This window comes from Medicago truncatula, chromosome 1, assembly GCF_003473485.1.
Source record: "Medicago truncatula cultivar Jemalong A17 chromosome 1, MtrunA17r5.0-ANR, whole genome shotgun sequence".
NCBI lineage: Eukaryota > Viridiplantae > Streptophyta > Magnoliopsida > Fabales > Fabaceae > Medicago > Medicago truncatula.
Window position 1 is genome coordinate 42755529 of NC_053042.1, and position 25167 is coordinate 42780695.

At 33.8% G+C, this 25167-nt stretch overlaps 3 protein-coding genes and 1 long non-coding RNA gene across 7 annotated transcripts; 2 read left to right on the forward strand and 2 right to left on the reverse strand.

The window, feature by feature from the left end:
* Positions 1-424: 424 nt before the first annotated feature.
* Positions 425-1094, forward strand: LOC11412272 (calvin cycle protein CP12-2, chloroplastic). The gene has a single exon (XM_003591353.3). It carries the CDS (start codon positions 497-499, stop codon positions 890-892), a length of 396 nt encoding a protein of 131 aa, XP_003591401.1. The 5' UTR covers positions 425-496; the 3' UTR covers positions 893-1094.
* A 2659-nt stretch (positions 1095-3753) lies between these two features.
* On the reverse strand, positions 3754-4873 carry LOC11414436 (bZIP transcription factor 53). The gene has a single exon (XM_003591354.4). The coding sequence runs from the start codon at positions 4398-4400 to the stop codon at positions 3948-3950; it is 453 nt and encodes a 150-aa protein (XP_003591402.1). The 5' UTR covers positions 4401-4873; the 3' UTR covers positions 3754-3947.
* Positions 4874-8608: 3735 nt separating this feature from the next.
* Positions 8609-17562, forward strand: LOC11414437 (uncharacterized). 4 transcript variants are annotated; one of them, XR_003012052.2, is made up of 5 exons: positions 8609-8721; positions 8867-8974; positions 9632-9752; positions 10137-10209; positions 10306-10628. It is a non-coding gene; the product is annotated as an uncharacterized lncRNA (long non-coding RNA). The 4 variants fall into 4 exon arrangements; XR_003012051.2 differs by lacking the exon at positions 8609-8721 and adding an exon at positions 17436-17562 and having other exon boundaries at positions 8750-8974; positions 10306-10410; XR_003012047.2 differs by lacking the exon at positions 8609-8721 and having other exon boundaries at positions 8750-8974; positions 10098-10209.
* LOC11414438 (mediator of RNA polymerase II transcription subunit 14-like) lies at positions 10991-19100 on the reverse strand. Its single transcript, XM_024783481.2, is given in 8 exon segments — positions 10991-12053; positions 12677-13725; positions 14333-15342; positions 15454-16306; positions 16439-16613; positions 16695-16792; positions 17416-17817; positions 17819-19100. Coding segments are annotated over 8 exon segments (5271 nt in total). The 5' UTR covers positions 18701-19100; the 3' UTR covers positions 10991-11251.
* Positions 19101-25167: the final 6067 nt, after the last annotated feature.

Here is a 25167-nt window from a genome sequence, read left to right on the forward strand (position 1 = left end):
GTTTACAGATTGAAGTTAACGAATAGATACGCAACAATTTGAGATGATATATTTTGTTTGTATTGTATTATTCTATGACAAATATCAGAACATCTGGTTGGCTAAAATAAGAGACCGTATTAATAGACGGCTGATATTTTCACTTCCAAACAAACATTTTTCTTTAAGACTACCAAAATATCAAGATTTTATTATGACTATTAAACTAATGATACAAAATATACAAGAATATTTGCATGACTAAATTCAAGTGAGCTAGAAAGGTTTCTAACAAAAATGAAATTTCTCTTGAAATAATTAGAAAGTAATAAAAATAATATCTTAAGATGGGTCCAACGTGGAAGATAACAAGAGGTTGTGAAAAGATAAGAAGTATGCGTCCAGAAATATTCACCAACATTGGTTATATATCCCGCCATTACATTCCCTAACCCCATTAAATTAAACCTCATCTTTATCACACCAACAAAAAAAAAAAAAAACAATAGCTGCAGTTATGGCAGCAACAATGGCTGGTGTGAGTCTTTCAAGCCCTAGAGTAATTTTCAAGGGACCAGAGTCTCTTCAAAAGTCTCAGGCCATCAGGTCCGGACCGGTGTTCATGCTCAACCAAAGATGGACCGGTGCAGTCAGTTCCGGTAGGATGGTAAGCATTCGACCAGTGCAAGCATCACCGGACATAACCGGGAAGGTGGAAGAGAGCATAAAGAGTGCGGAAGAGGCGTGTGCAGGAGACGCCACTAGCGGTGAATGTGTGGCGGCGTGGGATGAGGTGGAGGAATTGAGTGCAGCGGCAAGCCATGCAAGGGATAAGAAAAAGACGTCGGACCCTCTCGAGGAATACTGCAAGGACAATCCGGAGACTGATGAGTGTCGCACATATGATAACTGAATGATACTATCAAATCAAATCTCCCTTTTTATTATCATTTCTGTTGTGTATTAATTAATTTTCATTTAAGCATGATTGAATAATCCATATATACCATCTTTACAAGTAAAAAAAAAAAAACTAGTTATAATTCTAGCTCATCCTATTACTTTTGTTTATAATATAGCTGTTTTTATCTATATAAAATTTGTAGATATGGCTATCCTTTTTTTTTGCAAAATTAACTTGCAAGTACAACTATATTCAAATGGTTTTATGGGGTGGTTAGATACACAGGTTAGCTAAATATGTTGTGTCCTAAATATAAACAAAATAATACATGTATTTGTTTTAAATTTAGACAAAATATATGCACATTTCTACTTATATTTAATATCAGAGTCCTATAGAGAGTATTTAATAAGCAATTACGTCTCTGTTAAATATAAATATGTTTTTTTTTTTAGGGAAATAAATATGTTATTTGTGCAATTCTTCATGCATACGTGGATAAAAATTGTTTCTTAGAAGCCACATGTATGCTTCTATAACAAATTTACAAGTGGATTAAAAAAAAAATTAAGGAACAAGTGGATTAAAATTGTCTCTTGTAAAAAATGTTGTCTAAGCAGACATGTATATTTTGAACTAATGTGGAGTACGAGTTAATAACTCTTACTTGACCGTCTATGAGATAGGTAGGTTGAAAAAGAAATTTCTTTTGTGAATAGTCAGTCAATCACCTTCTTAAAATTATAAGTCGACTTGAATATCTTCTTAGAATTTGTGAAATAGCAATTAAAAAAATCTGTAGAAATTTCTTTTATGCAATATTTATGATATTTGTTTTATGATTAACTTTAAAAAGTTTACCAACTATTTCATTAAAAATAAGTTATTTTTTCATGTTGATGCGTATGCAAAATACGATTTAGATTTTCTGTTGTAATTGCGTGACACGGTTACAGTTTTCAATTGTCTATTAAAATCAACATATGATATTGTTTTACAGAATAAACTGAGTTTGATATCTAAACCGTCGGATCTCATATCAACGGTCATGAACTGTTACAGCGTACAAATTCTACGGCAAATAATCTAGATCCATAGCAATTTAGAGGAAAAAGATTAGTAGATAAGCAAAAACTCATTGACATGGAGAATTTTGATCAGACAATTTATTCCAAATGCAAAACTTAAATTTATTTTCTAGTTTTAGTTCCTTAACTAGTGCCCCGGGACATGGTTTAACACAAAAAAAAGGCTAAATTACCTTTTTGGCCCCTTAACTAAATTTTGATTTATTTTGGTCCTTTAACTTTCTCTTTTAAATTATTTTGGTCCCTTAACTTTCTCTCCGTTATACATTTTGGTCATTTCCGTTAAATTTAATTAAAAAACGTTAGAGTTTATAACTTAGCAACAACAGCATCAATAACAACAAGAAAAAAACCCAGAAACTCATAAAATTCATACACAAACCCAAAACTTCATAAACAAAAAGAAATCTAAATTTTATAACAAAAACCATAAACAAGAAAAATCATTTCTAACACATCTTCCAATTATCTTTTCCACACAAATTCCAAAAGCATAAACAAAAATCATAATCATCATCATCTTTCAACTCTCAATAATAATAACCATAAGTCCAAAGACCAAATAGAAGAATAACAAATGAGGCACACAAATCGCACCACATCCATGACAGCAAACACAGGAAAACAACAAACATAGCAAACCGCACACAAATCACACTCTCGATAATCATAACACAGCAAACATATCAATTGGGGAAAACGAAATCGATTATGGTTCTTAAATTGGGGAAAATGAAAAAACGGTTAGGGTTCCAGAATTGGGGAAAACGAATTCAACAATTTATGATTTGAGAAAGAAATTGTTGGAATTGTTGGAATTGTTGTTGCTTAAATGATTTGTTGAAATGATTTGATGGAATTGTTGTTGTTGAAATTGAGATTGGGTATTTGTGGTTGTTGAAAAGAGAAGAGAAGAAAAGATATTTTTTTTTGCTGTAATTTTAATGAAGAAGTTGAAGATATGGAAAAAATATAATAAAAATTTCCAGAGCCAATGTTATAATGACATGTGTACAACAGTTAATATTTTTTTTATTAAACCCTAACGTTTTTAATTAAATTTAACGGAAATGATCAAAACGTTTAATAGAGATAAAGTTAAGGAACTAAAATAAATCAAAATTTAGTTAAATGACCAAACCGAAATCAATTAAATAGTTAAGGGATAAAAAAGTAATTTAGCCAAAAAAATCATTAAAATCACGTGGGATCCAAATATTCGTTGGTATATTCTTGTTCCACCACAACCTACGCTTCAACCTTGTACACAATAAATTCCTTCACAACAACAAAAAAAAAACCTTGTATAAATCACGATTGACGGAGTCCATTACATCGACCAATACAAAAATCGCTTATAAATTTACCAGAAAAAGAATTTTATTACATAAATCCTGCAAATACGCGTATCTTCAATATTCAAGAAGACCAAAATCGCACAAGAATCATTTTAATGTCGGATTCGTTAGGCGTCAGGTTACAAACCCACGCGAAGCATGCTTCCACCGTGATTTTAAAAATTATTACAAAAAAATCTCGTTAAGTTGTTTTTTTCCATATGTGGTTTTATAAATTGTCATATAAGTTGGTTGTCCAAATTTTGATGATCAAACTCTTTACACAACAAACTTGGAACAACCACAACCCGAATTACACCATGCGTCCTTATATGTAAGGATTTTTTTGCCTCTAATAAAAGGATGTTTATATAACGCGACGGAGGGAGTAGATATTTGTTCACACAAGCCGCATTCACACCGATGAAAACAATGCCTTTTAACATTCACACTAATAATAACTTTTTTATATAAATAAAAAAGTGCATTACATTAACAATCTTCACTAGACTAAACCAACACAAGAACAAGTCTTTGTTTATTCAATGACATAAAATAAAACACACACATAACTAAATTAACAAAAACAAAAAACAGAAACATAATTAAACTACTTAATAAACAACAAGATTTGAGAGATCAACGCAGCATCATTTCATGCGATGCCATAGAATAATTTGGATAAGGTATGAACCAAGGTTTGAGAAGAGGATCATCAATCAAAGGCACATCATCAACGGAGAAACTATTAGCCTCTTCAGCAGCAGCAGCATCAATAACAGAATTCAAAAAGCGAAACTGAGCCTCCAATTCCCTAGTCTGCGCTCTGATAACATCATTAGCAGCTTCCATCTTCAGATACGCTTCCTCCGTTGCCTTTATGCTCCTCGCGAGACGGTCATTCTCGATTTTCAATTTACCGGCTTCTCCGGTTAGATCTTCAACCTGTTGCTGCTTCCTCAGTCTGGATCGTCTCGCAGATTCACGGTTTGACAGCATCCTCTTGCGTTTTCGCTCGTCGATTTGTAGATCCATACCGTCTGAACCTCCTGAAGCAGAGCATGAACTTACAGGACGTTGAATCGAAGCCATTGATTATCGGATTCCGGATTTGAATCGGTAAATTTGTCAAAATTGGTGAAAATAGGATTATGTTTATGCAGATCTAGTTTGTTTTGTTAAAAAAAGTGAGAAAAGATGAAAAGAGATTATAGAGATTAACGAGATTACAGAGATGAAAGAATATTCATGAGAAAACGTAGAACCAGTAAAGAAACGCGACGGAGAAAGAATGACGAAGACGGATACGACGGAGAAGGTTTGCCAACGTCATAGAAATTCCGTAAACATTGAAGATTTTTGCAATTAAATCAAATCAGAAAAGCTTAGATCGAAAAACAGAGAGACAGAGTTTTGAGGGGAAATAGAAGAGATTGAAGAAAAGAGAGAAAAAGAGATTAGGATTAGGATTTAGGATTAGAGGATTAGGGTTGGTGAAAAGTTTATGCGAAGAAGGTTTTGAAGGGATAAGAGAGGTAGGTTTTATAGAGAAAAAAGATTGGGGGTGGATATGGAAAACGTGCCATGGTGTAACTGGATTAGGAATAATATTCTATACTTTTTTATGGATTTTATCTCTTTTTTTCAACAAACATGCTTATCTTTACATATTTATTATAACCACGTTATTGGTTGGCTAGTATTTTAATTTGGGTTAATTAATTTTAGTCCCTATAAATATTGACAGTTTTGTTTTTAGTCCTGCAAAATAAAATTACACTTTTTAGTTTTTGTGACATTTTTCTTAAGCATTTTAAGGACCAAAACTGTTGATGAAATTTTTTACAAGATTAAAAGTGTTAATGGAAAAATTTATAGAAACTAAAAATGCTAATGAAAATTTTTATAGAGACTAAAAATTGTGATTTTATTTTATAAGAATTAAAAATAAAATTGGAAATATTTATAGGGACTAAAAATTTAATTAACCCTTTTAATTTTAATTGAAAAAGAAAAAAGACTTTTTGAAAGTTGAAAATCAATTTTCGAAGGCTTGATTTGTGATTCATAACGCGTCACAGCTGGCGGCAGAGTGACGACTAGTGAAAGACAGCTTTTTCCTTAGCAAACTTTCCTTTTATTTTACTTTTTTTTCCTCCATGTGGGAGTGTTTGAAAGTAGTATATTTTTTTTTGCTTAATCGATCCACATATTCCTTAATTTAATTGTTTGTTTTAAAATGATTCCATAACTTCTTAACTTTAAATATATAAAGTGAATTTGTACAAAAAAAAAAAATATGTAAAGTGAACCAACATTAAAAATTGTCCACCATATACCTTAATAATTCTATAAATGTTAAGCTTTGATTTTATTTTCTTTTTAAAAGTGAATCGTGAAAGTCTATTTATGTTATATTAAACTACCAAGGGGGTGTTTGTTTCAAGTTATAATTGTTGATTCCCGGGAATAAAATGATAGAAATGTATATGCTTATGTTTGTTACAAGTTTACAAAAATTTATTCCTTGGTATAAAATGTTCCTGGGAATAGAAAAAATTTCCCAAGAGAAAGGGTGGGAATAAAGTTCCCATGGAGATTGGAATAAATTCATAAATAATTTACCTATTATAATCCCTATTTTTATGGTTATTAGGAATATTATAAAGCTATCCAAAGATATATTTCCTAAATTCCTTGGAATAAAATTCCCATCTTTATATTCCAAGGAATGTTATTCCTAGGAATAAATTTGGTAAACTTAAAACAAACACACCCCAACACTTTATTTTTATTTTTTCCTTTTCTTCATCTTCTTACTTGATCTCCTCACCATCTTCAGCAACAACTGCATCAACTATCATAAAAAAATCCAAAAAAAATTCAGAAAATTTTAAAAAATAAAATTAAACCTACTCTTTAATGATGGTGTAGTCATTATTCATAAAATTAATAAGGTTTATGGTAGACCACTTTTAATATTGGTCTACCTTATACATTTAAGATTAAAGTGATAATGGAGATGACCAAAAACCGTGACGGCAAGAAACTTAAAGGACCGCTTTGAAATATTTTTTAAGTTATGAGACCATTTTGAAACAAACAATTAAGTTAAAGAATCGGTGGATCAATTAAGCCAATATTTTTTTAGTATGTTATTTGAACAACCACTTTATGTACAATTTATAGAACAACAAAAAATATAGAAAGAAATGTATCTATTGACACGAAAATTAAAACAATAAAGAGAGAAAATAAAGATATAATGAGTGTATGAGAGAGGGTTATCCCAAAAGGTTGTATACAAATTATTTTATTTATTTTTTTGTACTAAATAAATTTTGAATTAAAATTTTGCTTTTAATTTCTTTGAATTTTTTTTTGCAGTTAAGTTTAGTTTATACAAATTTTTTTGTAAAGTCTTAGAATTTTTAAAAATTGATGAATTTAATATAATTTTTTTATGTTTTTGACGCTTTCACTTTTTTGTTTAAATTTTAAAAAAAAGTTAGAAAAATTCTTATACTATTCTAGACATTCTTGAAAAAATTCATTTAAAAATATGATTGATACATATGAATGAACTTGAAAGAATATATCAAAAGCGGTGACCGAATATATTTTTTAGGATCAGAAATAGAAAAAAAATTTATAAAAAATAAATAGAAATTTAAAAACTTTAGGGTCTAAAAATATATTTAACTATATTTAAGAAAAATCTACAAGAATACCAGTTAAAAAATTAAAAAAGAGGCAATAAAGTTAACTCAATTGTTTACACCCGATTGATGTAAAAAATCTATTAAAAAAAGGTTAGCTCAATTATCAATTAAAAAGGTTTTTTTTTTTGTCAAGATTCAACACATGTTTAACTTGTTTTAAGATAAATTTTTTAAATGTTTATATAGTGCATTTAAAAAATCGACGAAAGAAAAATTTATCTTAAAACAAGTTAAATATGTGTTGAATCTTGAAAAAAAATAAACATGTGTTGAATAATAAACACATCATTTACTATATAAAATGATTTCTTTAATTTAATTTGTCTGTGGGTGAAGGAATGCACAATGTTTAGAAAACTCACGCATATGATTTTACATTTGAACCCTAATAAATGTGTACAACTTTACAATATCGATATTGATAATTGAGCTAATCTTTTTTTAATAGATTTTTTACATCAACTGGGTGTAAACAATTGAGTTAACTTTATTGCCTCTTTTTTAATATTTTAACCGGTACGCTTCTAGATTTTTTTTTAAATATAGTTAAATATATTTTTGGACCATAAAGTTTTTTAAATTTCTATTTATTTTTTATAAAAAATTTCTTCAATTTCTGATCCTCAAAATATATTCAGTCACCACTTTTGATATATTCTTTTAAGTTCATTCATGTGTATCAATCATATTTTTAAATAAATTTTTTCAAGAATGTCTAGAATAGCATAAGAATTTTTCTAACTTTTTTTTTTTAAAATTTAAACAGTGAAAGCGTCAAAAACATAAAAAAATTATATTAAATTCATCAATTTTTAAAAATTCTAAGACTTTACAAAAAAATTTGTATAATATACTTTGGCTCTGTTTGGTAAAAATAGCGGATAGCTGATAAGCTAACTGAAGTGTTTGGTAAAAATAGCTGTTCAACTAGCTGATAAATGTAAAATGACATAAAAGGTATTCTTAATTCATAATAAAAATTATATCATTAATTTAAGTATTTGTAATTTTGTAAACTAATTTTTCTTTAAAAAAATACTTTAAATTTATTAATTTAATATATCCTATGTATTATAAATTAAATTAAATTTTATTCACTAAAATTTTATCTTATATTTATTATCATTTAAGTGTTTCTACTTTATAAAGAAAATAACATTTACCTCAAAAACAAAAAAAAAAGGTAGCACTAATAGAGTAATACTAATAACAGAGAATAAAGAAAATAATACTTACTTACCTCAAAAAAATAAAAATAAAAAGTAACACTAATAGAATAATAGTATTTTGTTCCGTAAAAAAAAAAACGAAGGTATATATTTTTTCAAAAAAAAAAAAAAAAGAGGCCAGCTGATATATATACAAAAATTGGAATAAAGGGATAGTAGTCTTTATTACGTAGCTTATTATAAAAATTATAATGGATAAAAATACAATTTAAATGAAATAATAAGGGTAAAATTGGAAGAAAAAGTGAGAAGCTATAAGCTCAAACGCTACTTGGAATAGCTTCTGAAAAATAGCTTATAAGCTCGTGAAATAAGCTATAAGCTCATGGTGAAAAAGTGTTACCAAACAGAGCTTTTTTGTCAAACGAGCTTATAAGCTATAAGCTAAAAGCTCTTTTTTTGTTTTCCCAAACAGACCCTTAACTGCAAAAGAAGCAAAATACGGAACAGCTTCTTGACAAGGTAACTGTAGCATTAGTTTTATGGAGTTTAATTTAATTTGTTTTGTTTCTGTTTCTGTGTGCTTTTATTGAAAAGAAGCAAAATGAAAAGAGGAAGATAAGAAGGTTTGAATTTGATAGGAATTCACCTTTTTCCCCCAATGTAGATAATGTCTGTGCAGTCAAGGAGTGAGAATGTGAACACTTCTCTATTTGACAAAAGAGAGCATATTGAGAAACCACATAGCACTTGCAATCTTCTTCGCAAAGTTCAGGTATTAAAGCAATTGGTCACATCATTGTTCACTGTATATTTATGTTTCCACTTTCTACATATCAAATGTTGCAACTTTGAGTTTTGCTGAATGAAGCGAACAATGGAATGAGTTAGGCCTAATCCAAGATTGTAAGAGAAGCAAGAAAAAATTACTCCTTACTAGGATTTTGTTTATGGAAGTTGGATAGTTATGTTCCTCTCCTCGAACATATTATGTGCATTTCCCCATAACTCTGCTATCACAAACAAATAACTGCCCTGTATGGCGGATCTCTATGATGTAACTGACGGCAGCAATAGTGAAAAACACTCCCATGCATCAGTCCATTCTTCTTCTGGCAGCTAATGCTGTCGGATGCGATTCGTTAAAACTAAAATGTGAAACAATTTGCTGACAAGGGACATAGGTACAGAGAATATAGTTTCTGTTTTTTTTCTTTATCTTCGTAGCTTCCTTTTCTTATTCTCTTTAAACTGCCAAACATTTGTTTACTCCTGGAATTTCTTGAAATTTGTGATTCTTGTTGCTCTGTTACCTCCATAACTAAGAGAAGTATCTGTTGAATCCTAGATAGTTTACGCACACTGAGGCGGATAAATTTTAAGGACAGTCTTCGTGACGCCTCAGGTTAATACTAACATGTTCAATTTGCAGGTTTACTTTCTAGTTAATCTTGCAGAATCCGGTTCGTTGTTATTTGAAGTTGCGGTTGCTTTGTAGTTATTTGAAGTTGCTGTTGCTGTTATCGTTCAAATCAATATTACTGTCGCATCAGGTACAACATGTTTGAGCTATTTACAGTTTTTTAATCCTTCAGCTACCTTGAAATATCTTTAGTTCCAATTATTTCAATTAAGAACTTAAGATGTTGACGTGTGTAAGGGAAACATATTTTCACTTGATATGGTTTTTAATTGTTAACACTTTTCTCACATACTTCATGAGCACACATTATTTCTCTGATCGGTATTCATTGTCTAAGTCACATTTTTTCCTAAGGAAAATGTTGAATCAAATGTATTGTTTCATGCATTTTTCTTTACGTTTTCCTTTCTCAACTAAACCTGTTAAATTTATTCCTCTTTGAATGATAACTAATAAGATTGTGGTAATATAATAGCTCATAAGGTGTAATCACTCTTTTCTTATCTCATCAAAGGGATGGTACTGTGCCCGTCTGGTTTATTCAAAAGTACCTCATGAAGAAACTTAATTTTGCTAGCGAAGCTAAGGTGAGCTCATTCTAATAACTGAACAATGGCTAGACTCCCCTATCTCATTTTCCTTCTTTTACAAGCAAAAAAACTAATTGCTTGTAAATCATGTAGGCAGCAAAGGAGTTTGAGTCTGAGCTTAAAAATGACCCAGATTCCACAGGAGAGGAGCCATCTGAGAAATCTACTGTGAGCGAAGAGGAGAAGCAAGACACAGAGGTAACTAGTTCTAAGGAGAGTGTATGACATTTGTAATAGATGTGATATGATAAGTAGGTATCAAATTTTTACCATGACAATATATATTAAAAAAAACATCTTTCTCTAACCAATATCTATTAATTTATCAGTTATTCTCTTTAACATGAGAATGCATCTTACATGCAAGTGTACAATTTATTTAAGGAGAATTTGAACTTTTTTTTTTTCTTCCTTCATTGTTGCTTTGTTGAATTTTTTGGTGGAGGGAGAGTGATGATCAGTTACTACAACGGCTACGAATAATTGCTGGAAAGTAAAGTGAAAGCAATAATATCTGTAGCGGAAATAAACAGAAACATACTAGTTTTTGTTGAATGAAATTAATGGTTTGCTGTTCCTTCAAAATGAGAGTAGGGTTCAAGTGCAAGTTGGGGTATAGAAGACGAGCATAACAAATTTCTTTAACTGATTTCCTCATTTGAGATGTGATATGTACAAGATCCACCAACATTATAACAACAACAAAAAATCCACCAACCAGAAGTTAAAACTTATATGCTACACTCTCAGCAAAACATTGTACAGCCTATGTCAAATCTTATGATCCGAGAACCGTCAAATGCTCATTTTAAATATGTCAGTAATCTAAAATTGGTGCCCTCAAATCTAAGCTCGAATTTCAAATGCCAATCTTACAAGTTCTATCAAAATCAATTGTAATCACCGGTGCTTCTACTCCATTATTACAGTGCTTTGCTTAACAGAGCATGGCATGGTTTCCATACCATACTAAACTATGTATATTGACAGCACTAACACAATATATCTACATATATAACCACTGCAACAATTAACAAAATCATGTTGCTCCAGAGCTGGTCGTGGCCCCACTACCATCTCTAAGCCCTTGAATGCACATATGCAAATTTCTTTGCACACTATCTGCAACTAGTTTCAACCTACCTTGACTTACATCGGCTGTTGAGCTCGCACTAACCTCCACTATCCGTGCCACCCTCCGTTTGCATTTCTCCCAATCATCAACACGCGGCCAACATGCCCTACCGCCATGGCTACCACTCATGCCAAGAAAGGATACATTAAGACTTTCACCAAATGAATATCTCAAGCTTACTGAAACACAGTAAGGTAACCAGGCAGCACCACCAGCAGCATTGACGTGCGGGATGTGAGCAGAATTAAGAACGACAGTAAGTGCAAAATCAACAGAATTATGCAGACGATTGTAATGGATGTTGCTTCTAAATGCAGACGAGCTCTTTGAGTTCTCGTCCGCGTTCAACCCAGCATGATTTTCAAGACATAATTCAATTCGTGGTTTTTGAGCTGAAACAACATCTCCAACTTGTGCCTGAGATAATCCCTTCTTCCAAGCAATTAGTTTCAAGAATTCTCTCAAAACCGGTATAGGTAAGGTGAGCATGGTTATGAACGAAGCAACACGTGAAGCATCGTAGGGCTCAGATGCCACTCGGCGGCTGAAGTATTCACATATTTCACTTATTTCAGATGAACTTAGTTCCTCTGGGGCAGGATTGGAGTTTTGTTGCTGCTGCTGCTGCTGTTGGTGAAAGCGTTTTACACTTAACACCTGCAGAAGAAGCTGAACTCTGTGGACACTAACAGCAAATACATATCCCCTGCAGATAGATGAAAAGACAGCATTCCTATTTAGATTCTGATAACTGGAATAAGAGGGACACTGAATCAACTTAAAACGACAAACACTCCAACAGCTGGTAGGCAAGAGGGATGCTGAATCAACTGAAAACTGGACATGTTGTAATCAAAACTAAGGAACAAGATTGGACTTGTAATAATAAAGGATCAAAATTATTATTTTTGGCCAACTAGAACTAATAAGTCATATAAAATATCAATATGTATCATGTTCAAACTAAAGTTAAAGAAAAAAAATGATCAAAAGGCATTTATTTTATATCCGTACCCAAAATTCAAATACTGTTACAAGAATTTACCAGTTAAGTGAATAAGTCAATGGATCATGTCATCATATAAGAAACAATTTGAAAAGATATCAGATGGAAAAGATTGGCAGACAACCCAGTACCAATAATAAGATTGATGGTTTTTATTTCACTTATCTTCCCTTCATTTAGTAGGAAAGGGAAAAGAGAAAATATAAGTCCCTCTATCAAAAAATATAAAAGAGATGTTTAAAGAAGTTTTTTTTTGTGTGTGTGTGTGTGTGAGTGAGGGGGGGAGGGCATAATCACATTGAGAGAGGTACAAAAAGACTTACCCAACAAAAAAACGCAATGCAGGCTGCTCAGGGTCCAAGCTCAAAAGGGCACCTTCATTGTCCTTCAAGATGGATCCTAGGATCTCTTTCAAAAGATCTGGTAACTGGGCGAATAGCCATAGCACTCCAAGATACTTGAGAATGCCTCTCAAAACCTTTTTGAGGGCATCAAGAGGAACCCAACCACCTCCATAACCTCCATCGTCACCGAGGCCGATAATGGCAGTGTTCAACCCGCCTTTGACATGAGCCGGGACAACTGTTCCAGGTGGCCTTCGAAGAGGTACTGCTGATGTCGTCAAAGCTAAGGTTGAAGAGCCTGCTAAAGCATTTCCCATACTGTTTAAACTAGCTACTTGGTTTCCTGTCCTAGACATTGCGGCAGAGTTTATTCTGTTACCGTTTGCAGCCATTGACTGGGTCCCTGAATTTGGACTGTTTGAACTTGTCCGCCCACCTGCCTGTTGTCCAGTAAAACTGGGATCTAATCCATTCAATTCCTGGGCCACATGTTCCATGATAAAAGGCCGAAACTGGGGGCATGGTAATGACCCTCCAGAAGGACGACCCTCTTTAGGAGGTGTGGCAGGTTGCAACCACACCTGATCTCCTGCAAAGCAACGCATGTCAACTGCAAACTGTTTCCGGTACATAATTCGTATCCAGTAAGGACCACGGTGCACAACAGAGACGTCAAAGGGCGATAGTGAACTTGGAACAATGCCTGGGCCACCCCGGCCAGCAGCAGCTAACATTGAAAGGGTTTGGTTAGCGATACCACTAGCATTAGACACGGCAGTATTTGCTCCAAGACCAGAAGCAGGGTGACCAACATTAGCGGTTGAACTTAAACTACCAAGAAGAAGTCCTTGCAATGATATATAACCGGCCTGTTTGGGGAAAGAAGATAAAGCGGCTGCGACACCTGGAACAGGACCAGCTCTTGCTAGCCTGGTTGCCGCTGCGAGAGCATGCAATGGTCCTGCAGTCAGTCGAATGCAATCCAGAAGCAATGAAACTTCAGCTCCATTTATGAAGTCTTCTAGAAACTGTACAGAATGCAAGCAATGTAGTAAATATATAGGCCTGGGATTTTTTTGGGATTGGTCGGGAATCACATTGGACAATATTTCATAAATCTATTCTATACAAAAGACAACTTTCCATAAAGTTACTGCTTTATTATTACTATATTAGTTATTACCACTGAAATATCACGAATCAAATTGCATCAAGCTGATATCAGCCAACATAACCATAAAAAACTGATGCACAGCACATTCTAGTTTATACTGCATAAACAGGTCAACAGGTGAACATTTTCCATGGTAGTTTACTTAAAGGCAGTATACATATGCAGAGTAAGCATGAAATGGGCGAAGCACAGTCAAAGGAGAACAATACCTTGCAGGATTGTGGATATTGAATCTGATGAAAGGGGGGAAACACAAGAAAAATAGTGTAGGGTGGGTTGGGAGGGAGGGAACAATCATGACAGGTTATTGTAGCATTCATAAATTCTTATAATTTCACATAATCTGAAGCATGACAGAAGAATATGAGTATCTATTACTGGCCCAAGGAATACAGATTTTTTGGGGGAAACTGGGGAGAACAACAATCAAATAGCAATTAGTTGAAGCAAAATTAACAAACCTTGGTATGAGGCCAAAGTTGATCAGGAGATACATGCATTGTGCAACCCTCTTTACTGGATTCCCACTCAACAACAAAACGAGCAAGGACACCTGAACTAAAGCTAAACCACAAGCTCATCAGTCCAACTGCCTCAATTCTAAATGCCCTTCTCATCTGTAGTTTGTCTGCAGAATCTGAAGCGGTCTTGACACCAGATATTTTGACATCAGAATGTGTATGGAACTCTTCTGACTTCTCATCAGCCCTTATGACAAGCAATTTCCGGATACCAATGGAAAATGTTCTTGCATTGGCAAGTCTTTGGATATCAGCCACTAATTTCTTTACGCTATCTTCCTCAACAGATTGATAACTCAAAACAACACCATCTGGATCATAACGTATATGTGAATCTATATCAGATGTATTAACAATTCGAACACCAGAACCCCATGGTGTGTTACTGCTCCCTTTCTGAAGCTCCCATAAATCCCTGAAATGCTGATCATCGATTTTAACATCCCAATACATGCAACCAGGTCTGCCAAGCCGCAGAAATATGTGTTGCCATGAATCACCTCTGGCAAATGGAAGTCGAAACCAAATGTTAAAGGATTCCCTTCGTAAACCCACTTCTTCAACATATGATATCTCTAATGCATCCATCTGGCTGGTTAGCCTAGCATGCTTAATGCATAGTGAACAATGCCTGACCACATGAAGAAGAGCCGCTACATAAATGCTAGAAGGAGCATTTCCCTTATTTGCTTCTGCAATTAAACTTCCATAACTGCACCCTTCAGCTCTAGGAATCATTTCTGGGGTTATACTGCCCTGTCGCAAAGCCAATTGAGAGCCACATGGATCTGAAATCTTTCTTCTTTTGCAGATTCCTTGATTTTTGACAAAACCTTGAAGAGATGGAATCAAATTCAACATATCTGATGTCGTTCGCTTACGAGATCTTTTATCATGTTCGGAGATAACATCTTCGCTACTGCTAAAATTAACTGTGTCCGGTCCCTGGGCTGCAAACATTCAATTTATTAGTCGTATATGGTTTAAAGAAAGGTAGAAAAATGTAACAGCATGGATATACTCAACACAATATAGATTAAGACACAAAGAAAGTATCTTACATACGGGAGTTGTAGCATTAGGTCTGGAACTAGGTGAGGACATTTGAGAGCTAATCGGCCAGGGAGGAGATAATAGAGATGGACGACTTCCAGATAAAGCATCATTAGCAGTATCTTCATCCATTGCAGTATAGGAACTAATGTCAACTGAATGCGGAGATTTAACAGAAGTCAAATCCTGTTCAGACTTTAAGGCAGGTAGCTTTTTCCCAACAGTGCTCCTTCCTTGTCCGGTGAGAAGTGAGCCAACAGAACTGGATTGAACTAGACCCTTCACACCGCCTGACGAGAACAAGGAACCATTATATTGGATATTTCCAGCCTTTGGGAGAGAACCATAATGAAAAGGAAGTGATGTATTCAACGGTGAAGAAATATTTTGAACAGGGAATGGTGGCACAGAAGACCCTTTCTCAAGTCCAAAAACATCATCAACTAGTGATGAAAAACCTGATGCATGATGGCCTCTAGCAGTGTGTATGGAATTCTGAAGGCGGATATCAGAATAAAGCCCATGCCCAGACATCTGATTTGGACAGGCAGTATTGGACAAAATGGAATGTAACTTTTCCCAGTCCACCAGGCTTAAATTCATTTCATCTTCAAGCACCTGCATCTGTGCTATATCAATTTTCTTGAACCGCAACACCTGATTAAGGTCACCAAATATATTGTCTTTTCCAGATGGATCTGGTTCAGTCTCTAACAACTTAAACAAGGGATTAAATTTTTTATCAAGTTGCATAAGAAGGAAGTAAGAACTTCCAGAGTCTGGAAATCCCATCATCAGCATAGTTGAACCATTAAAAAAGGTTTTGGGATTTTTGACTGTGTTCAATCCATGCTCATAAACCTGCAAGGGTGGCCCATAATCCATAAGTCTCAGGGAAGCCGGTGATCTGAATAAAAGTAAGCTCAAAGACAATCCAAACTGATTTAGAGATTTTTCTTTGAAAAATAAATGGAGAGTGACAGGAAAATATACCTCAAGGCCCAAAACCCTTCCAATAGATGCAAATAAGTGCAACATGCTTTTGCTTCTCAAGCTTAGGAAGACCTCAGCTGCCGTCATAGATCCCTGATTTAAAGCTTCTTCGCATTCTAACAAGGCAGAAGAAACAGCTATATTTTGTGATGATTGAAGAAGGAATCGGCCATTCCTGAATTTAAAACAGGGAAATTGGAAAATGCCTAGATTAAAATGCAAGAGATTAGGGAAAGAAACGAGTGAAATAAAGTACCTGATACTAATTCCAAGAGTAAAAAAAGAAGAGCCATAAGCATGCACATGCAGCACCTCGTGCGCCTCAGAATCCTTATTGCATCTCTTATCATCCTTCTACAGACAGAACATATCTTTATTTTAAAACCCATCAAGATTAAATAAAGAAGGTATGCACAAGATTACCCATGGAAAATCCATAAGGTGATGAATGAAAACATAAAATAGCAACAGCAGTTATAGCATGGCATAAATTAATGGTCAAGTGGTGAACAATATTGCACTGAAAAACACATACATATCAACAAAGTAAACCCCAAACCATTGGCTGATAATGCAGAAATAAGATTAGTATAATTTTAGCCAGAACGTGTAAAACCTTCTTTCTTTAAGCCGCACAGAAAGCAGGAAAAAATGTTTTTTGAGCAAAGAACTTCCACAGATAAAAAAATACCAGATTCACAATTTACAAAACTACAAATATTTCCTTAATGAGCAATTATGAAGCAAAGTAATTGCAGTGCTAGTATGCAATAATGCTAAACAAGAAAGAAAATGACAATATTACGAACTTTCAGAATTAGAACTCTCGTAGAGTTCTATGAAACACGGAAAGAATGTGAAGTTAAACCCCAAAAACTGTGACAACAAACAAGGACATTAAAAAAACCTCAAAAGAGTCATATAACAGAAAGCCTAATGAAAAATTCCCACTTTGAAATTTCTTCAATAAATCTAACCTGCTTATGTTCAATATCAGGTTCACCCATACGAGACTGGAGCACAACGTCATCTGCTGTTCTAAAGACCTGAACATTTTTTAACAGTTCTGTTTTAATCTCCAGCAACCGGGTATATCTATTGCAACAAATAGCTCTTAACAGCAGCCTCTCAACATCAATACAATTCTGGTCTAAGAGAAACTCTGCCTCCTTGCCGGTTAACGGATCTATGACAAAGATACTGTGGGTGCATTTTATCTGAAGGTCTGATCCAGGTTCAATTTTTATAAATGGGCAAGCACCTGAATCAGCCACATCAGCATTTTTATCAAAATCTAACCAATATATAATTTTTAACCCCGGAGTTCGTAGACCAGATGAATCAGATTCCCCATCAGGGTTCTGCACAGAGCTAGAACTTGCCCCGTGACCCAGATATGAGCTCAAACCGAATTGCATCTTTCCATCTTCCATGTCGAAGGAATTGCACTTGCCTTATTACTGTGTCCATGACAAGTACAACACACAGCTCGTGAAGAACTGAGTACAATATTGAAAACGGGTTTTCAGCCGCTGCCATTCGTCTCTCTAGATCGTCTCCAAGCACATGTCGCCGCAGTTCTTCCAATTTCACAGGCTTATTTTTTTCAGCAACAAGCAGCTCCAAATGCAATATTCTCCACAATGACATGTGTCCTCGGTACCCAAGTGTCAATAATACCTGAAACTCTCCATCCACCTTAACCATTGCAGTACCATCAGAAACCCTTATATCAGAAAGTTCTTTGGGAAGAGAAACTTCAAGCAATTTGGACCGAACGAGCATGTCCAACTTCTTCAAAGCAGGCTTTTGCTTATCTTGAGTCAAAGCATACTGAGAACCAACATCATCTATACACTTTGGCAAACACTCGTAACTCCCGGTGAGAAGAATTTCAATGGCGGATGGAATATCATAAACCGGAGCACGGGCTTGCAGAAGACCCTCGTGCATGAAAAACAATGAATCCGCGGCCTGAGTAAAACACATGTCGTGATTGGAAACTGTGGAAGACAATTGCTGACAATGCTGTATCAATGGAAGCTGTTGACACCATTTGGATAGGACATTGAGACGGATCATACGTTGCCGAGTCTTGGTGAGAAATTTGAGCATGCTAATCTTCTTATCGGTATCGGATAATTCGGTGGAGCAGCTGCATTTATGAACAAGGTCTTTAAGTGAATTGTATGAATCCTGAGCAGCACGAGTAACGAGGGTGGATAACTCCACCGTCTGTTGGCCTAACTCCGCCGTAGCCATTGATTTGAATTATTGATCTGTTAATTTGAGCATGCTAAACTTTAAGATAGATTTTCCATCATCGAAAACATAAATCCTTATTGAGCATTTTAACAAACACCTTGTAAGTGCAAATAATAAGGGAATGTTAATCTCATCACACAATTTCATGTATCAACATTTTCGCAATTTTAACATTCAAGTGTGATTAACAGAGTGAGAATTGGATAATCACGAAAGCGAACAAACTCACGAAGTGAACGAACTCTTGAATCACGGGAATCCCAAATCAATTTGGAATCAGGCTTGTAATAATGAGAGAACAAGAGAATAACAATTTTTGGAATCAAATATGCTGAAGCGGTTTTGAAATGAGTTCTGTTATTTGATCGGCCACCGGGCACGACACCCAAAATGGTGAGGTTTTATAAAAGCAAAAATGGTGAGGTTTTAAGAAAGTTTGTATGTTTATTGAATTGAAAATTTAACTCTTTAAATTTTTTAAAGAATAATTTCTTCATTATGAATGCTTAAAGAATATCTCGACAACTCCTTAACAAAACTCTTTCTCTTTTGAAATTGTAGGTGGGATTGGTACCAAAAAAAATTAACTATAACAATTTAGAGAGTTTCAAATCTAAAATGTAAGTTTCTCTCAAAAAAAAAATCTAAAATATAAGTTATTTAACGTTTAAAAGTTACTATTAAATACTAACTTATATTTTTTTTTTGGTTACAAATACTAACTTATATGTAAATGGTACAAAAAAACTTAAAAACCGACATATTATAATTAAATAATTTAAAGGACATCTGATGTAATTTAGGATATTATATATGGTAAAAGATTCATCGTTACTCATGTTGAACCAAGTGTTAGGTACTATAATGTTCACCTTGAATTAATTATATTTGTTTTTAATGGGTAGAGGAATTTGGCCCCTTTAAATCAATTTTAAACTAAATTACATTTTAGATTGATATCTCTTAAAATGTCACTCTTATGCCGTTTTGAGACCACCCAATTGGTTTGATACACGACCCTACTTCACGTATAACAAAGAATTTGGTGTTTTGTTAGCCGTTAAACATGCTTTTTTTAATCGTTCTTTACTGATTGGTATATGTTGATGCAGACCTTGATATCACAGCACCTTGCGGAAATTATGGCAGGGATTATTGAGATGCTTACAAGAGGAACCATGATGTTTGTTTTAAGGAATGGCCTAGCTGTCACAAATCCTTACAGGATGCACCTAGATCACATCATCAATATTTTTTTTAAGAGGCTAAATTAGCCCGTTCAAATTGGCACTGGAGAGAGTTGAACATGAGACCTTGTGGAAAGCACACTCCTAGGTCTCAAGTCAATACCACTAGGCCAACCCAAATGGGTTATCACATCATCGATATTGACGGTTTCTTACACTCGTACTAGGCGCCCCATCAGACATGCTCATTCCAAAGTGTCTACTCAGGATGGTTCAGATATGGATCTTGCATGATATGTTATCTTTTAGGGTGTGTGATTCTTCAGTATGAATACATGCAGACCATTCCTACGCATCCATGTGAGTATGCTTCTTCCATGTGACCTGTAGGAAGTGTCTCAACACTGCAAACTTGATCGCGTGTTATCACTCCAGGACTTGGGTCAGGTTGTCGTGATTGGATGAGTTTATTGATACATGAGGTGGTATTTTTTTAATTTCAAATCTATACGCCCTGCCTCCATGGGAGGTAAAGACTCTAAGACGACCTAAGCATGAGCCACTTGATGAGACTACTACTGATCAGAAGGACATGCAACAATAGGATATGACACACAATTAGGCTGCATCCGAGACTATATTGGGGGGAGGGGCATTCGAGACTATATTGGGGGGAGGGTGTAATGGATTGTCGACAACTGAAGCATGGAAGGCTTGATTTGGCAAAGTTTCGAGCATACATGGATGAGGTTCACGGAGGCTTGATTTGTCGTTGGAGGTAGGGGTGGTAAGGTTGGACATACAACCGGGTAGTGTTGTTTATATCTTGTAACATTTTGGCTTAAATGCTCTTTTGGTCCCTTAACTATTTCATTGGTATCGCTTTGGTCCCTTAACTAAAAAAAAGATTGTTTGAGGATTTTAAGTTTTTTTTTAGACTCGTTTTGGTCCCTTCTGTTAGGTTTCCGTTAGGGTTTTAAAAAAAAGTTAACTCCTGGACACGTGTCACCTTGCCATTGGCTCTGAGTTTTTTTTTTTGCAAAAAAAATTATTTTTTTTTTAAAATATATATTTTTTTGTAAAAAAAAAAATCTCAGAGCCAATGACAAGGTGACACGTGTCCACACTTAACGTTTTTTATTAAAACTAACGGAAACCTAACAGAAGGGACCAAAACGAGACTAAAAAAAAACTTAAAATCCTCAAACAATCTTTTTTTTAGTTAAGGGACCAAAGCGATACCAATTAAATAGTTAAGGGACCAAAAGAGCATTTAAGCCTAACATTTTGATAATTTATGGTTTTAATTTATGTTTGGATTTTGTGTTGTAGCCTTTGGACATTGGTGCTACTTTTTTTAATTTATGTTTAATTCGTAAAGTTTCACATGTTTCCATTAAACTTTTGTTTAATTTATTTTGATGCATGTTTTAAGCAATCTCAATTTGTAAAAAAAAAATAAAAAATTGTAAACTAATAAATAGATACTCTATTTTGTGTGATACTAGTGTAACGCCCCGTGTCAAGCACGGGATATATTTTATTTAAATTTTTTAACAGAGTTTACCCATAAATAAGTTTTTTTAGATATTATTTTGACTTTTTTAGTTTGATTTTATTTAGAATTTTGATACTCTGCTTAAAATAGTGAGAAAAAGTACAACTATGCTTAAAATATAAAATACTATAAATAATTACTATATTCTTAAAAATATATCTAATTAATAGGAGGCATGATTACCTCTGTTATAATCTACCATTATGGCTTTGCCCTCTCTTTAGAAATCTTCTGCAACCTCACCCCCTTTTTTTCGAAACCTTTATCACTTATGATGTACCAACATGCAACGATGGTGCGATGAGTGGCGTCGTCCCCCCCCCACCACCCTTTTTCCGGTTCCCACAACAATTTGTGTCGTTGGTTTCAGATTCAACCAATACCGCATCTGCTACGGGTGGTGGTTGCTGAGTTGTTGGTATTCGTAAATTGTTGGCTGTCACTAGCGATCTTGTTTGGTTCTGTGTGTTGGCTTCTCAATGGCAGAATCCCGCGTTGGTTTGGTAGAAACCCAAAAGGGTCCGTTCTTTATCCTCTATTTTGCCACCGTTTTAGACCTTTTTCGCCACCGTGTGGATTGGTTATGGTGGTTCATTCGAATCCGCCGTCTCCTCCCTTTCTTTGGAAGTGGTTGCGGTTCTATGTTGGGCCAAAAATGACTGTTAATTTGATGTTGATCATAGCAGTAAACAGTTAGTGCATGTGGATTTGTTAATTAACGTGTTGGCGGTTGAATCTACTCCCCACTCTCAAGAATATGTATGTCTTTTGCAACCCATCAATCCTTGATTGACATGAGACTGTATGGACTTGAAAGAGTCATTAATGCTTGTTGCCGTTGTTGCATGGGGTTGATGGCACGTGATCCGATTTTGCGTTGACAAACGTGTATCGTTGATGGTATTCGTTTGTTAGAATTAATTAGGCTCGAATCCACTTTGTTGATCTTTTTTTGATGTATTACCCGTTAGGGTGGATCCACTTGGATTGACTGGATCAGATTTTTTGTCCTCCATGTTTTATATATTTTTTTTCCTTTTTTTAATAATATATATGAACAACTGAAAATCGATTAAAATAGGGTACCAACTTAATTGAGATTATTCTTTTTGCTCTTGTCTTATAAAAATATAATAAAAAATCTACCACTTTGAATAAAGCTATTACTTTTTTTATTTAATCACAATTCTCTCTCGGATTTCAATTATAAAAAAATATTTAAGTTCAAAAATTTACTTATATGCAATTAGTTTTCTCGAATGTTTTCTAAAAAAATATAAAATTATGAAAAGTACCATCTATTGGAACTTGTTTCATGAGAATAAAAAAATATTAAAAATAAAACTTACATGAATTAAAATGTATATTAGGACAACTACCTTTTAAATAGAGTCAAAGTATGTTATATATTCTTTTTAATTTAAGATAAAAAAAAATAAAAAATAAATCTTAAATTAAAAAAATATATAATTTACTTTGACTCTATTTTAAAGGTAGTTGTTTATTTTTTACATCTAAGATTGGAGAGAGTCCCTAAAAAAAATATTGGAGAGAGTATTTCTCTCGAAAGCAAATCATCTCTAGTGAGAAAAATTTGAGAAAACAATTTTATTTAATCTCCTTTCTTCATTTTTTTAATTAGAGATCAATGTCACAAATTAAAACAATCTAACCTAATTTCGTTATGTTTTAGTGTAGTTATAATTTCGAATTCATCGTTTCCCCTTTTTTCCAAGCAAACACTTCCTCTTTCTTAATGTTCCTAACCGAAATCCACAAACTAAAACCTCCATCAAACATGGGGAAGAAAAAGGTAGGAGATCTATGTCAACCCACTCAATTTCATGCAAGTTCATCAACTCCTCAATGGTGATCCTAAGAGTAAGGTTAAAAAATTCTTCTGGTATGCTAATGTGGAAATTGATTTGATGACAACTTGATGATAGTGGAGAGTAATGAGAAAAATACTCATTTTTTATAATGATTCGTGGTTGTAGAGTGGTCCTTTGTGTTATATATCTAGAGGAACTTTTGAGTTATATCAAAATAACTTTATGCCATTTAAGGAGATACGTTGGTTAGGGTTGGATGGGGTGGAGACGATGTCATAGAATTTTTCTTGGAATGAGGTGCAGGGGATATATTGTTGTTATTTATTGGACAACATTATTTTTAAGGCTAGCGTTTTTGATAAGTTTCTTTAAAGTTGATTATGGTGAAAGGTACCCTGACAAAGGGGTATATCATCTAGTTGCAAGTGGAACATGATGAACCTATGGCTCTAAAAAATCTCATTAGGAACAAAGTAGCTCCTTTAAATGTCTCTATCTTTTCGTGGAGGCTCTTGAATATCTGAATTCTAATAAATGGCAACTTAGCTTGATGGAGTGTTTAAAATATGAACTTATTTTTATGTTCTGGCAGATGTGAAAAAGAGGAGAATTATCTTTTTTTGTATGCTAATGTGAATTCTTTTGCAGCATATGACATAATATTCTAAAGTGGTTGAAATTATTGTGTTCTTCCAATTAATTATTGTGAGGGTACTCTTCATTTCAGTGGTTCTCAATTGTTCCAAAAAAAGTTTGTTTTAGTTTTCAGTTGATTTTGCTGACTTGCATTTGGATTATTTGGAAAGACAAAAATTCTTACATTTTTGTCACAAGAACCAGTTTATGGTGTTGTTAGATAATATACATTTCTCGTTTACTGGATACAAAATGCTAAGAAATCATGTATGTATTTTGAGTTGAAATGTTGGTGGAATAATCTTTCTACTTGTCTTGTTTATTCTACCTCATGATTTGGTTCTTTTGTATCTATGCATCTTGAACTTTGTATTTTCCTTTATTGGGCGGATCTTGTGCTTGAAAGGTTTTTAATATAATTGATCTGAGGTCTTCATACAAACAAAATCCACCCCAGTCAAGAAACCAACTACATCAATATATAATTTATTGCATGTTGTTAGAAAGGGATGGGGGTTTGAAATTAGTTTCATGATAAAAATATGATTCAAATTACATTTCATGTCGTAAGAATCATTAAAAACATCATATGCAGTGTAAACGAGTACATGTTTGTAGGGACCAAAGAAGATTTAAATATATTAATTTTTGTGTTAATTGTAAAATTCAGTTTGTATTCGTTGTGTGATGGTCTATACGAACCACTGTTGCTAGCAAAATCAAATGAGGAAATCGTGAACACCATTCCCTCTTGGAGCTGCTCCTTGAACTTGTAAATCAATGTTCTTCGAATAAACACACCTATTCGATCACCCTAGATAACAAAGATTAAAATATTATACTTTAAACAAACAAAAAAAACAAAAAACAAAAACGGTATGAAAAAAGTATCATTCGATCCATTAGAACCAACTCCATAGAAAATGGTAGTTTTTTATTTTTGTAGTCTTGAACAAACCAAGCACGAACAACCCTCACTACCAATGTCGAGGATTATTTTCTTGGCGAAACATCAGAGATGAAGTTGTGTTTCGTAGACATTTTTCTTTGCAATAGAAAAAATTACAGAAATTACTTAGAATATAGATATTAGAGAACCAAAGAACAGAAAAAGAAGAACTATATTTTGTGATTGTTGTGTACTTCTACCCAAAAGTGCTACTATTTATATAGAAAAATAGTACCATAACGGTTAATATCTATTAATCATTAATTTGATCGTTTTAAAATTAATATTATCAACGTATTTAA

Bases quoted from the DNA above. Each gene is read 5' to 3' on its own strand.
- LOC11412272 (XM_003591353.3), top strand. From the start codon at position 497: ATGGCAGCAACAATGGCTGGTGTGAGTCTTTCAAGCCCTAGAGTAATT.
- LOC11414436 (XM_003591354.4), bottom strand. From the start codon at position 4,400: ATGGCTTCGATTCAACGTCCTGTAAGTTCATGCTCTGCTTCAGGAGGT.